Source organism: Crotalus tigris, unplaced genomic scaffold (assembly GCF_016545835.1).
Source record: "Crotalus tigris isolate CLP2741 ecotype Arizona unplaced genomic scaffold, ASM1654583v1 scf7180000017666.379230911805:20528666, whole genome shotgun sequence".
NCBI classification, from domain to species: Eukaryota; Metazoa; Chordata; class Lepidosauria; order Squamata; family Viperidae; genus Crotalus; species Crotalus tigris.
In genome coordinates this window covers 1,865,925-1,880,419 of record NW_024096552.1, presented here as the reverse complement: position 1 = coordinate 1,880,419, position 14,495 = coordinate 1,865,925, and the positions used below count along the sequence as shown (strand labels likewise).

The 14,495-nt window shown below is 41.4% G+C and overlaps 1 protein-coding gene across 21 annotated transcripts in view; it reads left to right on the top strand.

Moving 5' to 3' along the window:
- PNPLA6 (patatin like phospholipase domain containing 6) overlaps nucleotides 1-14,495 on the top strand; it is a 108,581-nt gene that overhangs the window by 43,073 nt on the left and 51,013 nt on the right. For 16 of the 21 annotated variants that reach the window (XR_005555906.1, XM_039336424.1, XM_039336414.1 and 13 more), the window contains 10 exons: nucleotides 341-435; nucleotides 1,192-1,383; nucleotides 3,532-3,691; nucleotides 4,047-4,127; nucleotides 5,032-5,160; nucleotides 6,628-6,708; nucleotides 6,942-7,089; nucleotides 7,537-7,620; nucleotides 7,708-7,814; nucleotides 7,987-8,178. Coding sequence is in view for 20 of the 21 variants with exons in the window: in XM_039336424.1 (XP_039192358.1) it covers nucleotides 341-435; nucleotides 1,192-1,383; nucleotides 3,532-3,691; nucleotides 4,047-4,127; nucleotides 5,032-5,160; nucleotides 6,628-6,708; nucleotides 6,942-7,089; nucleotides 7,537-7,620; nucleotides 7,708-7,814; nucleotides 7,987-8,178 (1,269 nt within the window). In the remaining variant the exon portion in view is untranslated. Of the gene's footprint in view, nucleotides 1-340; nucleotides 436-1,191; nucleotides 1,384-3,531; nucleotides 3,692-4,046; nucleotides 4,128-5,031; nucleotides 5,161-6,133; nucleotides 6,261-6,627; nucleotides 6,709-6,941; nucleotides 7,090-7,536; nucleotides 7,621-7,707; nucleotides 7,815-7,986; nucleotides 8,179-14,495 lie in introns of those variants that run through there. The other 5 variants (XM_039336422.1, XM_039336418.1, XM_039336431.1 and 2 more) reach the window with 3 other exon arrangements.

Here is a 14,495-nt window from a genome sequence, read left to right as displayed (position 1 = left end):
CTGCGTGATGCAGTCTTTCAGGAGCAGATTTTATATATCAGGCTCTTTGGAATTTGAATTTGACAACAGTGCACTCTTCTTTTGTTTGTTTAGAAAAAGTATCCTTTTGTAATCCTGGACAAGGACCATTTTTTCACCATTGGTGTTTGTCTTATAGCTACTAAATTACCTTCAAAAAGGAAGAATAGCTGTATTTCTCAGGAAACTATTCTTGAAGATGAACCCATGTTTGGACAGTTCTTGAAAGATGATCCTACAATTTATAGACTAGTACCAATAGGCATAACAAGATTTGCAGGAAAAATCATTTCTTCATTAAACACATCAATTTTTTTGGCAGGTTTCTCAATCTACATCCTCCCTTGTAGACACTTCCATGTCTGCTTCACGGCCACGCATGAAAAAGAAGCTCAAGATGCTAAATATTGCCAAAAAGTGAGCAGGCAAGCCAGAAAGAGGAGAGTGTTTGAGTGAATGAAGGGGAATCTCCTAACAAACTGATGAAATTTTGGACATCTGGAACCATGATGTTCAGGTTTTGCCCAGAAGGGGAACCTTGGAATGGAGTCAATCTAGGACATAGGATCTAATATCCTTAAATCTTTTCCTAAGAAATGCTGGAGTACTTCCAAGGGAACCAGCCTCTTGAAATAATATGTACAACGAGAAGTTTTTATGATGCTCATTTGGCTCCCAGTGTTTCAAAACTATGCCAGATTCCCAGTTCAGAAGATAAACAATTATTCCTGTACTTTCTTATTAATATTTCAAAGGAAGCTATTTTTATTTCTCCACCCTAATACATATATACAAATAATTGTATGTGCTCAGGGTGGGTTGTTCCTGGATATTCCTCTGAATCACTCTTTGTTCTGCAGATAGGAAGAAATGCAACAATGGCCAAAAATAAGTGTTATAGAAAGAAAAAAGAGTGGCATCTAAGGGAGACTAGGAGTGGAAGTGCAGGTTCTTTGTGGTAGTTGGATGCTAGTATTATATTCATGCTAGTAATATAAGATATGCTATTTGTAAACTCAGGCTTCTTGCTGAGAAGCTGGTGCAATCACATAGAGCTCAGGCCAATGTGGAAAGAAGATCCTTGTAACATTGTTTAGGTTGCTTGGGAGAGGGATGGAGGGAGCAGTGGCTTGTGGTCTTACTAATAGGAGCATCTCTCCTCTCTTGAAAAAGGGAACTGGCTAATTGTCTGCAGAAATTTCAGCTTTTTCTTCCTGTGCTCAGAATCCTGCGTATCAAGAAGGAGCTGCCAACCCTTCAGCTAAAGGAGCCACCCCCATCTGTTTTGGAGGCTGATCTCACAGAGTTTGATGTGGCCAACTCTCATCTCCCCTCTGAAGTACTCTACATGTTAAAGAATGTGCGGTGTGTATATGTAGGAGTCTCATACTAACTGAGGTTAAGGCTGGCATGGAAGTTATTGGAAACTGAAGTGCCTTCGCAGTAGCTGGCACTATATAAAGCAATATCTGGTTTGATGTCTTCCAGATGTGTTATAGTTCTATTCTTTATAATCTAACATTTCTTTAGGGCAGGGGTCTCCAACCTTTCCGGGCTCAAGGACTGGAGGAAAGGAGAGCAGTTTCAAAATTGGTGTGCGTGCGCACGCACAGGGCCACGCACACTGGTGCAGCACTAGCAGCCCCGTTTGCACATGCGGCATGCGCTGGTGCTATGCACATGCACAAATGGCCACACACACCCCACGGCAGCTAGCAGCCCATTCGCACATGTGCAAATGGACCGCACAAACTGCCCAGGCTAGTGGCACATGCACAAACAGGCTGTGAACATCCGCCCCACACTAGCATTCCCATTTGCACCTGCGTGCATGTGCAAACGGCCACGGGTGCTAGCGTAAGTGGGGGGGGGAATGCGCACCCATGCATGTGCACACCAGTCAGCCATTTTTGCAGCCTCCTGGCCAAGAGCCCACAGCCCAGTCCCAGGCCGCGGACCATAGGCTGGGGACACCTGCTTTAGAGTATCTTGAAAAAGAGTCAATTAGAAAAACACAATTCCCAAGTTGGCCAAACTGGTATTGTTAAATTAGCCCTTTCCATAAAGTAACTATTAGCACAAAAGTTCTCCACTGTAGGATCTCAAAGCATGTAGTGAAGTTGCTGTTATTCACTCCTCATCTTCTGTTATTTCTCCTATTGCCTGGAAATCCCAAGGACTGAGTGGGTTTTTTAAAGTTACTATTCTGTAGTTCTAAGTAATGCATGGCCAATTTGTGGATGGAGAGCAATGAGTGAAGAACTCTTGACATATTAAAATAAATGGTAGATATCCTCTGATTCCATGGTTGGAGAATAATTGATCCTCCTGTCTAGGATCAGGTGTCATGGTTGCATCTCTCCTATCCAAGCTTCATGCGCTGACAGCCTGATATTAGCAATGGGTGGGGGGAGATTGGACTGTAAAGAAGAAGGAGTGGATGGAAGCCCAGTGAGAAGCTTCTGCCAGCCAAGGTCAACTATTGATATCCAGAGCTGGGGACCAAGCACCTGTTTCCTAAACCTAATTGGACATTTATAGAGGGGCAGGGTGGGGGGAGGAAAATTAACTTTGTATTATTTGCATGGGAAACTCTCAGATTCTGCTTACACAACTTCTGTAACCATCTAAGGTTCAGTAAAGTATACTCTTGGCAAAAACAAATGGTCAGGAGTTTTTTTTTCCTAGATGATTGAGTGGAACGGTTAACATCAGGTTTGCTCTAGAATAGATGAACAGAACCTACACAGGCACCCATTCACCCCTTTTCCAAAGAATCCCGGCGCCTCCTGCTTTTAGAAAGTGACCTTCAATAAGTCAGATAAAATATGGTGCAACTTTTAAGCCCATGTGGCTTTTAAACTCTCACTGGCAGATTTTCAAGATTTGGTTTGAAGCTAAGCTTCATTAATATTTAATTCCAAAAGAAATTAATCATATTTTCTAGAATTAATTTCCCTGGCACAGATAAAAGAAGAAAAGGCAAGAAAAAGGAATACAAATGTGCCCTCACTAGGAATCTCAAGTACAACTCAAACTTGAGCAGGATTGCTTTGGGGATTTGTTCCATGATTTCGCTTGCCCAGTGTTATGGACAAGACTGAAACAATTTTGTAATACTTTTATTTGGCCTTTTATCACAGTTACTGGCACTAAATAAACTTAAATAAGATACAATAGGAAGGCTACATACATGTGAGGAAGGAAGGAAAGATGCAGTAATGTTCCCTTCAAAGCTTTATGTGCTACCTTTCTATCAAATGGTCTCCAACACTGCTTCCAGTAAAATACAACACTTAAAAACACTATCCCTGTTTTAATGATGCTATGGCCAGCAGAGCTAGTGAAGTTCCATGATTACATGCACCTCTCCTATTGTGGTTATTCTTCTGGGTTTTGTGCCTAGTCTAGAGAATCTAGTCCACTGTCCCCAAGAAGCAAATTGGTTGGTAGATTTCAGTGTTTAATATGGTGGGATTATTGTTGTAATTGTGCCCTGATGTTTCCCTTTAGGGTGCTAGGCCACTTTGAGAAACCCTTATTCCTGGAATTGTGTAAACACATGACCTTTCAACAGTGCCAGCAAGGCGAATATGTCTTTCGCCCAGGTCAGCCTGATACCAGCATCTATGTGGTCCAGGATGGAAAATTGGAGCTCTTTCTATCTGAACAGGTAGGAGGAAGAGAGGAGCAAATCTTGAAAGGGCTGCAATACACCATGCTCTGCTATGCGAGCCACAAGGCCAATCTGGTCTAGTCTTTCTTCCAGTGAGAGCTGCTGTAATAAATATTGCTTATAAGATGACTTCTCCCAATTGTTACCATTTATTTGTCTGTATTTGTGTCAGAATCACCTATAAAGCTAACCAAAGGGTTCTTCTGGAGTGAAAGGATTTGCCGGTGTCAAAAGCAATGCAGTCATTGGGGAGGCTCCTTTCATTTACTGCATTTACTCAAAAGCCTTTATTTAAAAACTAGAGCAGGGAAAGAACCATGGCTAGCTTCTCACAGCTGTGTATGTAATTCAGGATGGGAAAGAGACTCTTGTGAAGGAGGTGTTCCCAGGAGACAGTGTGCATAGTCTTCTCAGCATCCTGGATGTCATCACGGTAAGTACTGACTATTTAGAACCATTTGTTCTACTTCTGCCTTCTTAATGTTGTTTTAAAGTTTACACAAAAATATTTGTATGTTTTCCTATATAAATATAGGAAGATTTTTTTCTACTGCATGATGTGTTTTGTTTATGTCTACTTTATGTATACACACATACTTAATTTGTCAGTTGCTTTACAAATTTTCAGAGAGCTTTAATTCATGTGCATATTTTGCATTGTGAAAATCAGACATTAAAATGTGAACCCGATCAATGTTTTCCCTTTTATAACTACAACACCTATTTATTCCCTCTGATCATGTACACTGAGCCTTTCCTACTATTAGAAGAAGGTCTCTTGACCTAATCCTCTGCTTCTACCTTTTCAGACACACAAGATAAAACTTAATTTGCTGCTGAATCCTCCCAAGTATTGGTCAAATCACTCCATATAACTAATAAAAAATAAATAATCAGAAGAGCCTAATAATTCCTCTTCTGACTAACAAATGTTATTTAAAGGCATAAGCTTTTGTAAGCTACAACTCATCTTCTGACACAATAGAGTGCATTTTAAATTGGTTTTAAATTGGGATGAGAAAAGCGGAAAAGGAGAGGAAAATAGGTTGGTTATAAAGATGTGGGTAACATGTGAAACAGATTACAACTACTTTATCAATCTTTTAAATTCTATCAAGTCACTATATGCATCTGATGAAGTGAGCCAAACCTCATGAAAGTAAGATATAACTCATTTAATAAGACTTGTTAGTTGGAAAAGGGGTATTGGAATCCTTATGACTTTTTGATACATAGACTAACACGGCTCTCCTTTTATATGTTGTACATGTAACTAGTGGATCAGAAAGAACTACAGTTATAGCACTTAAATCTCTCTGATGGGGTGGGTCCAACAGGGTCACCAACGGCCATATCGGACAGTGTCAGCACGGGTAGCTGAAGACTCCACTGTGCTACGGTTGCCGGTGGAAGCCTTCTCAGCAGTCTTTGAGAAGTATCCTGAGAGCTTGGTCCGGGTGGTTCAGGTGAATTTTCAGCATGCTCTGCCACTGTCTTTCTTCTTTTATGCATCTCCTTTCTGTGTTTTCCTGCTGGGTTTGGTCTGTGTCAGCAGAAGCAGGAAATACTACAACATTACATCACTTTTTGACATAATCATTCAAATTGAGACACTTGTCATAATATCTTACAAGATTTGAAATTCCTTAGTAATCGCTCGGCGCCAAATCTGGGCTATGGGGGGGTGATCAAAAACATCTCAACGGAAGTGCTTCAAAAGTTCTTGGATGCATCTAGCGATGTACGGACAAGCATTATTGTGAACAAATACCACACCGGAAGTCAGCATGCCCCAATGCTTGTTATGGATGGCTCTTCTGAGTTTTTGTAACGTTTCACAGTAGACTTCTGAATTGATAGTCGAACCACGCTCCATGAACTTCATTAGCCATACTCCTTTGGCATCTTAACATTTGGTAGGATTTTCTATAGCACCACTTCCAGTGTGGTGTTGGTTCACGATAATGCTTGCCCACACCAAGAACTTTCGAAGCAGTTCCGTTGGGATGTTTTTGATCACTCCTCCTATAGCCCAGATTTGGTGCTGAGCAACTACTACTAAGGAATTTCAAACCTTGTAAGACGTTATGACAAGTGCCTCAATTTGAATGGTGATTATGTCAAAAAGTAATGTTTTAGTTTTCTAATGTGTATAATAAAGGTTCTGTATCTGTGAGTGTCTGTCATGGATAACCAAAGGAGGTTTATTTCCGAATTGCCCTCCTAGTTAAGCACACAATCAAGCAAATTTGCATCATTGCGAACATAATCTTTCATGTCTTCTCTACAATGTTTTTCCTTGATTTGCACTTCTGAAACAAACACCTATAAACTAACGTTGCCATACATATCCTTAAATACAGCTTTGTGGCACAGTTAAACTTAGAATAATGCATTAAAAGGTGACTATTGCATCTCCAACAGAATATTGTAGAGCTGGACAAGTTGCAGAGAAGGACAGCTGGTGGGCTGAACCAAGAATCCTGTCTTTTGGGGCGGTGAAGAGGGTCTCTCACATGGAGAGTTAAATCAGCTACTTTTGGGTGGTTATGGAGAAGTTGCCAAGGTGAGCCCATGGGCAAGCAGGAGGCAATTCTGTGGAAAGCGAAAGACAAACAAGAGCATTTCTTTTACCCTACCCTAGATATTGCAATGAACTTTTACATTAACTGCCACAATGTAGGCAGTGTTAAAAGAGGGATCAGTCTAGAATCTCTATGTAACCACCAACAAGCTAAGTCCAACCTCTCTTGAATTTTGTTGATCCTTATCTAACTCTAAGCAGGTGCTGTTAGTTGAAAAGATTCCTGTGCACAGGCATGAGTAGCAATACATCAGTTTAATTAATTAATTCAATGTTTTGCACCTGACATACACAGACACATGTTGGGTAACTGTCTGTTAACCTGCCACCTTGCTGTTTCCAATTGCAGATCATAATGGTTCGTCTTCAGAGAGTCACCTTTTTGGCCTTGCACAACTATCTGGGCCTGACAAATGAGCTTTTCAGCCATGTAAGTCATGACCTATCCTACGCAGATTTACATTCAGAAGACTGTTTCCAAACTAAACCTTGCCCTCTTCACATGAGAATTGACAGTACTTTCAGCATGTGCAGAATTCACTCCCCTCACTGTTGATTAAGCATAGAGGGTGGGTTTTCCAGCACAAGTAATTTGGGCAAGAGAACTGCTCTGAGCTTCCTGCCTTCTTGTGTAATGGATGTGGATGTGTTTTCCATCCCCAGGAAATGCAGCCATTGCGGCTTTTTCCCCAGTCGAGTCACCCCTCCCGCACAAGTCCTGTCTGGCACAGCAAACGCATAATTAATGCTTCCTCTATTGAGGACACAAAGGATAGTACTGGAAGGCAACCAGATGCCTCTAAAGATCAAGGTAAGTTGCCTACCCTAGGAGCAAAACCTGGCATTTGCTAGCAAGGTATGAGTTGAGCTTGGCCTTTGAGCCTCCAGTGCAATCCATTCCATTCTGTCTCTTGTCTTGACTTGCTTATGAAGTGCGGTTTCAATTTCTTCTGTTGGTGATGTTCTCTAATAATAATATTGCAGAAGCAATGGTCCAGATGCTGTACTAGAAACTAAGATCAGATCAACCCAGAGTACAAAACCTCATCTGGCCCCAGCCACCAACTGAGTATTTTCACTGTTCTTTTTCCCTGCATATTCTGAGTCCTAACAATAGAATGTAATTTAATCATTTCTAGCAGAGGTTTCCTCAGGAACAGTTTTGCATTCCTTATGCAAGTATTACTTATGGGGATTGGATGGGAAAGTCAGATGTTCGCATTTATACTGTGTGAATGACTGCCTTGTATACTTCTAGGTGATCCCTTGAAATCAGGTTTATTAGAACCCTCTGTTCCTCCTTTGTTGAGCCGTTGTATCTCCATGCCAGTTGATATTTCAGGTATGTCTCCCTTTTGGCCTATTCTCCTTCTTTTTTGATTCCTTGGGCAGTCCAGTTGATTATCTCCATGCTCTCTTTCTTACTCAGGAATACCGAAGGGCCCACGGTCAGACTTTGATATGGCCTATGAGCGAGGCCGCATCTCAGTTTCTCTTCAGGAAGATAGTACAGTTTCATTAGATGGCTTTGCTCCAGTAAGTTCTGCCAAGAGGGACAGAAATATGTCAACTTTGATATCTGTCATTATCTCATAGATTTTTAGATATCATTAGAAGGGATAGAAGTGAGGCTGCCTTTTGGGGAGGAGATATTTCTGCCTGAAATCTTTCCTCCATGAGTTGCTTCTACCTTTTCTCTTTTTAACAGTCAGCTTCCCAAGACTCCCGCGAACGAAAATCTGTGACAGTGGAGGAACAGCCATCAGGCATCTACCATTACAACTATTGTGAGGATGATTCAGCAACTGGGGATTGCCCATTTGGACCATACCAGGGCCGCCAGACTAGTGCCATTTTTGAGGCTGCCAAACAGGAGCTGGTAAAACTCATGAAAATTGAGGTAGAGTGATTACAGGAAGAGTTTTCTGATAATCAGTGGCTGGGGAAGGTTCTCCCTTGCTGCTCTCTTCATTTCTCAGCCAGTGCAGAAGCTGGTGGTGTTCAGTACTTGGGTCATCTTTACTCCCCTCTCAACAGGAATTAGAACATAAAATAATAAAATTGGAAGAAATCTTGAAGGTCTTCTAGTCCAACTCTGTAGGTGACAGGAGATTCTATAGCATTCTGGATAAATGGTTGTCCAGTCTCTGCTTCAAAATCTCCAATGACAGATCACCCCCAACTTCCAGGGACAAGTTGTTCCATTGATTAATTGTTTTCAAATTGTTTCGAAATTTCTACTTAGTTCTAGTTTAGATCTCTTTTTAATGATCTTCTATCCATTACTTCTTGCCCTGCCCTACTTGCCTTGGAGAATGCTGACTCCCTCGTGACAGCCCCTCAAGTACTGGAAGACTGCTATCATACTATTCCAGTCCTTCTCTTTGTTAGATTAGACAAACCTAGTTCCCTCGATTGTTCATCTTATGATTTAGCCTCTAGTTCCCTAATCATCCTTGTTGATCTTCTCTGCACTCTTTCTAGGATCATAACATCTTCTTTGTATGAACATTTTCTATGTGGCGAAGCAAAACAAAACAGAGTTGTCCTTTACTTCAAAAGCCTTTTCAGTTATCATGACCCAGAAATAAAAATCATGGCATTTCAAGATAACACTTTGATTGTGCCAGTGCTCTGCTTTGTTCATGAGTTTTATGGACAAGAGAATTATAATCCTGTCCTCCTTTTGTCTTCTCCTCACCAGTTTTGATATTTTTCTTCCATTCATTATAAGAAAATTGTCATGGTTCTGAAAGAAGAAGCTTTTCAAAGAACTTTGAGGCCTTGTTTACCTTAAAGAATCCTTTTATTGTTACATAGCTTCGGCACGTACATGATGAAGCCAAAACTGAATACTCCTTCCCCCAATCATCCTTAACAAAGCATAACTCACTCCTTCATTTAAAAATCATCAGTCACGTTCTCCAATTAGTTTGAAGTGTGAACTTCCCTCCCGTATCTCCTCCGGTTACAACTGACCTTGGAAATACTGTACTGAAATATTGTTATGGCTAACTATTCATGAGTACATACTTTCCCCCCTCCCTTCTAACATTGTCTGACTTTAACTCTAGAAGTGATACACAGGTTAAATAAAACATGTCTGCTTCTTCATATTGTCAAGCAAGAACATCCGATGTAAGCAGCCTTGATAAAAACATTCCTTTTAACTAAAAGTTCTATGAGTCCTTTTGAAATCATCTTCAGTTTTATTGCACTTTGTACTCTACAATTTTCATAAAGTTCATCTTGCAAGAGTTTTGTCTAGTCTTAATCCCTTTTTTTCATAAAAGGATAATGGAGGTCAAGAGAAAATAATTGTTCCGAGACAGAGAAATTGCTTAAAAATTCTGCTTTGTGATGGTTATTGTGTGCTGGGAGTAGGGTTATAAAGGAATATGTGTGTTTGTGTAATTAGAGTAAATGCTGAAGATCTTTTACAGAGATATGGAATTGTTACTTTAATGCATGAACTCCTTGTTTGTACAGTGTGCAAAGTTTCTGTTTGGAAAATTTCTATAAGATAATGCCATGCAGAAGCTTCTATATTACAGGTAGTCCTCACTTAAGAACCTCAAATGTGACTATCAGCTTTGTTCCTAGGTGACATGGTTGTTAAACAAGTTGAACAAGATATCACATGACTGATACTTGCAATTTTACTGCTGGCTTCTCCATTGACTCTAATTGTCAGAAGCAGTCTGAAGTGTGCAAATGGTAATTGCATGACTGTGGGACACTGTAATGGTCATAAGCGTACAAATCTCAATCTTGTGACTGTAGTGAATGTTGCAACAGCCATAAGTGTGAGGAATGTTTGTACAGTTACTTTTTCAGCGTCTCCATAACTTTGAATGGACAATAGAATGGAATGGAATGGACCTTGGAGGTCTTTTGGTCCAGCCCCCTGCTCAAGGAGGAGATCCTATACCAGTGGTTCTCAACCTTTTTATAGCCGCGACCCCGGTCGTAAGTCGAGGACTACCGGCCCGGGAGCGCCACGCATGCGTGGTGCCGCCCACCTGTGCCAACTGAGGCACAGCCGGCAAGGGGCGGCGGCAGGCAGGCCTGGGCGCTCCCGGGGGGCCGCGGCAGGCAGGGCGACCACCGGCTGGGCCACCAGCTGGCCCAGCCCAAGGCAGGTAAGGCACCCGCCGGGCCCCACGCGCGCCAGCAACCCTCCCTGCACCTGCCGCTGCCCTGCTAGGCTTAGCTTGGCCGCCGCCCGTTTGGGGCGGCGGCAGGCAGGCCCAGGGGCTCCTGGGCGGCCACGACAGCAGTGGCGCAGGGTGACCACCGGCTGGGCCACCAGCTGGCCTGGCCTAGCCCAAAGCAGGTAAGGCACCTGCCGGGCCCCATGTGCGCCAGCAACCCTCCCTGCGCCCACGGCCTCCCACCTCCCACCCCCGGCCCTCTTTTACTTACTTTTTAGTTGCTCAGCAGGGAGGGAAGCTCTGCAGACTGTTCCCCTTGCAGCACCGTTTGCAGACTGGGGCTTTTGGTGGGCTCAGCAGGGCAGAGACAGCCCTGGACAATTCCTATTGGCTTTTGAAAGCCAATAGAATTAGACTCTGTTCAAGAGAGTCTATTCTATTGGCTTTCGAAAGCCAATAGAATAAGAGGGAGTAGCAGAGCTAAGAAAAAGGGGAAAAAATGGAGGAAAAAATGTCGGATCGTATTGTTTGGCGACCCCCGTGAAATGGTCATTCAACCCCAAATGGGGTCGCGACCCACAGGTTGAGAACTGCTGTCCTATACCATTTCTGACAAGTGGCTGTCCAGTCTGTTCTTAAAAACCTCCAGTGATGGAGCACTCATGATTTCTAAAGGCAAGCTGTTCCACTGGTTAATTGTCCTCACTGTTAGGAAGTTTCTGTAAGGACCCACCCCACTTTGCATCTTAAGAAGACAGAACTCTTGGAATAATTCTTCCAACAGGAATCCTTTATTAAGAGAAAATGGTTGCAGGCATGCTAGACAGGACTTGGGGTTCAAGCTCTTCCACTCAAGGTTTTAAGGGGTTCCCCAGTAGTCCCACCCAATCAACCCCCCTTCCAGTGATAGTTTCAAGTATCACAATTCCACCCCCTTTCTTCTTTCTTCCGTCTGGATGGAGACTTCAGATAACTACATGAAAGGCAAATACCCTTTGTTATGATAAGGTATGCTAACGCTTTGAGGTTACAATAAACACACATTCAGCATTCAGCTCTTTGAAGTGTACTGAAGGAAGTGAGGGCCATAAAGCCCCTTTGTTCTCCCCCTTCTCTCCCTCTTATGGCAGAATCCAAAGAAGGCAGAATTGGGAGTTTCTATATTTGATAATTAAAGATGAAATATGATTGGATTCTGACATCCGGCCCCTCTTAAAAATAAGAGAGATCCACCTGAAAGAAAACACAAGTATAAAATTTAGTCAGGCTTGTTAGGATACTCTGTGTGAAACTTCTTCAATAGCTTCGGGGCTCTGACATGACGTTTATGGACCCACGTATTTTGTGGCCGGTAGACTGAGTTGATATCTCCTAGAATGGATTTCCTTTATTTCTGTTGTTCTCCACCATGAGTTCAGCTGATGCTCTCTTTTCAGCTGCAATGAAAAATTGGGTGTATTTGCCTGAGGTTTTTGGGTAATTCTAATTCTACTGTTACTGGATTTATGATTCTTTTAATTGGAAAAGGTCCTATATATTTTGGTCCAAGTTTTTTACAGGGCTGTAGGGACTTTAGGTATTTTGTAGATAAGTACACCATTTCTCCTATAATGAATGGTGTAGGCTCAACCCTTTTTTTATCGGCTTGTGTTTTGTATGCCTGCCTAGCTTCATCTAGTGCTTTTCTGACTATTGGCCAGGTGTTTTGTAATTTCTCCATCCATTCTTTCAGCGAAGGGATCGTTGGTTCGTTTGGGGTTAATTCTGGCATGGGGTTGAAACTTTGACCGGTGGCTATTTGAAAAGGAGTGTAACCTGTGCTGGAGTGGACTGCATTATTGTAGGCAACTTCTGCAAAAGGAAGTAAGTCCGTCCAATCACTCTGTTGGAAATTTAAAAAGCATCTCAAATATTGCTCAAGTACTGAATGGCACTGTTCCGTTTGTCCATCTGTCTGAGGGTGATGGCTAGATGTCAGTCCCTGAGTGGTCCCTAAGAGAGATAAAAATTCCTTCCAAAATGCAGACGTAAATTGCACTCCCCTATCAGAGATGATGCGTTGGGGTGCCCCGTGCAATCTGTAAATGTGCTGGATGAAAAGTCTTGCTAAGGCCTTTGCAGTGGGAATCTTTTGGCAAGGGATAAAGTGCACCTGTTTGGAAAACAAGTCCGTGACTGTCCAGATAACAGTATTCCCATTGCTTTCTGGCAATTCCACTATAAAATCCATGGCTATTTCCCTCCAGGGGGCTGAGGGACTTGCCACTGGTTGTAATAGCCCTGGCGATTTCCCTTGCAACCTCTTTGCTGATGCACAGGTTGGGCAGCTGGCAACATAACTTTCTATGTCCTTTTTTATTGATGGCCACCAAAATTGCCGTTTAATTAAGTGTAAAGTTTTTACAAATCCAAAATGCCCTGCTGATTTTGTGTCATGGCAAAGGTGCATGAAAGTTAGTCTTTGAGTTGTTGGTATATATAACTTTTCCCCTACCCAAGGCAACCCGTCTCTCATTGTGCACACATGTTTGTTTTTCTGGAACCATTCATCTGTTTCCAAACTTTTTCTGAATTCAATCCAGTTTGGCTGTCCAGTTGTGGTTTTATTTTGGCTTGGGTTCTTGTGGTTACTGGTGCTGCCAGTTGTGACTCTGCCATTATTGGTCTAGAGTCTGTGGTTCGTGCGCTGTTATATTGGGGCATGCGAGATAGTGCATCTGCCAGGAAGTTCTTTCTTCCTGGTAAATGTTTGAGCTTAAATTGGAATTGGTGAAAATGCTGGGACCAGCGGGCTTGTTTGGGATTGAGTTTCCTGGAAGTTTTCAGGGCTTCTAAATTTTTGTGATCAGTCCACACCTGGAAGGGGATTTTGTTGCCTTCCAGGAACTGTCGCCACGTGAGTAATGCCCAACGTATCCCATAAGCCTCCTTCTCCCATACGGGCCAGCGCTGTTCTGTTTCCGTGAGTTTCTTGGATGTATATGCACAGGGTTGCAATACTGCATCATCATTTTCTTATTATTGAAAATTTTTAAATTTTTACAAAAACAAATCCCCTTCCCATACCCCCCCCAACCCTACCTCACCCCCCTCCTCCCCAACCTCCCAAACCCTCCCCTAGACTTCCCAGAGCTGAATACAGGCTTAATTGAGAAAAAAAAACTTAAAACACTTTTAAAACCTAAACAAATTTAAATACAATCATCATTCTATTTTTTTTATTGAAAATTTTAAAATTTTTACAAAAACAAATCCCCTCCCATACCCCCCCCCAACCCTACCTCACCCCCCTCCTCCCCAACCTCCCAAACCCTCCCCTAGACTTCCCAGAGCTGAATACAGGCTTAATTGAGAAAAAAACTTAAAACACTTTTAAAACCTAAACAAATTTAAATACAATCATCATTCTATATAAACTCCCTCCAAAAACGCAAATTTAAACATTACTTTCTTTGAATATCTATAGCTATAATGTAAAATCTAATTTCTCCCTCTTTCTTTATCCTAATACAAAAAGATAAACATATAAACCTTTGTTGTACCATTAAAACTAAATACTCTTAGAAAACTTAAAGTAAATACATATTTCCTTCAATCTTCATCATCTTCTCACCTATCCAAAAAAAAAAAAAAAACTTAAAAATCCTAAACAAATCTAGACACATTTAGTTAAACAAATTATTTTCTCTTAAAAATATTAATAATAATATTTAAAAGCTTGAAACACTTTTAAATCCTAAACAAATCTCAATACAATCATCATTCTATATAAACTTTCTCCAAAAACACAGATTTAAGCATTACTTTCTTTCCTAAACAAATCTAGACATTTAATTAAGCAAATTATTTTCTATTAGAAATATTAATAATAATATTTAAAAACCAAATTTAAGCATTACTTGAAACTTAAACAAATTATACTCCCTTCGAAACACAAATTTATTAGAATCCCCTCACTGAAATAAACAAATTATAATCCCTTCAAAACACAGGTTTAAACAATATTATCATTAAAGGTTTAAAACTTAAAACTGAAATATATTATTATCCCAAAACACATATT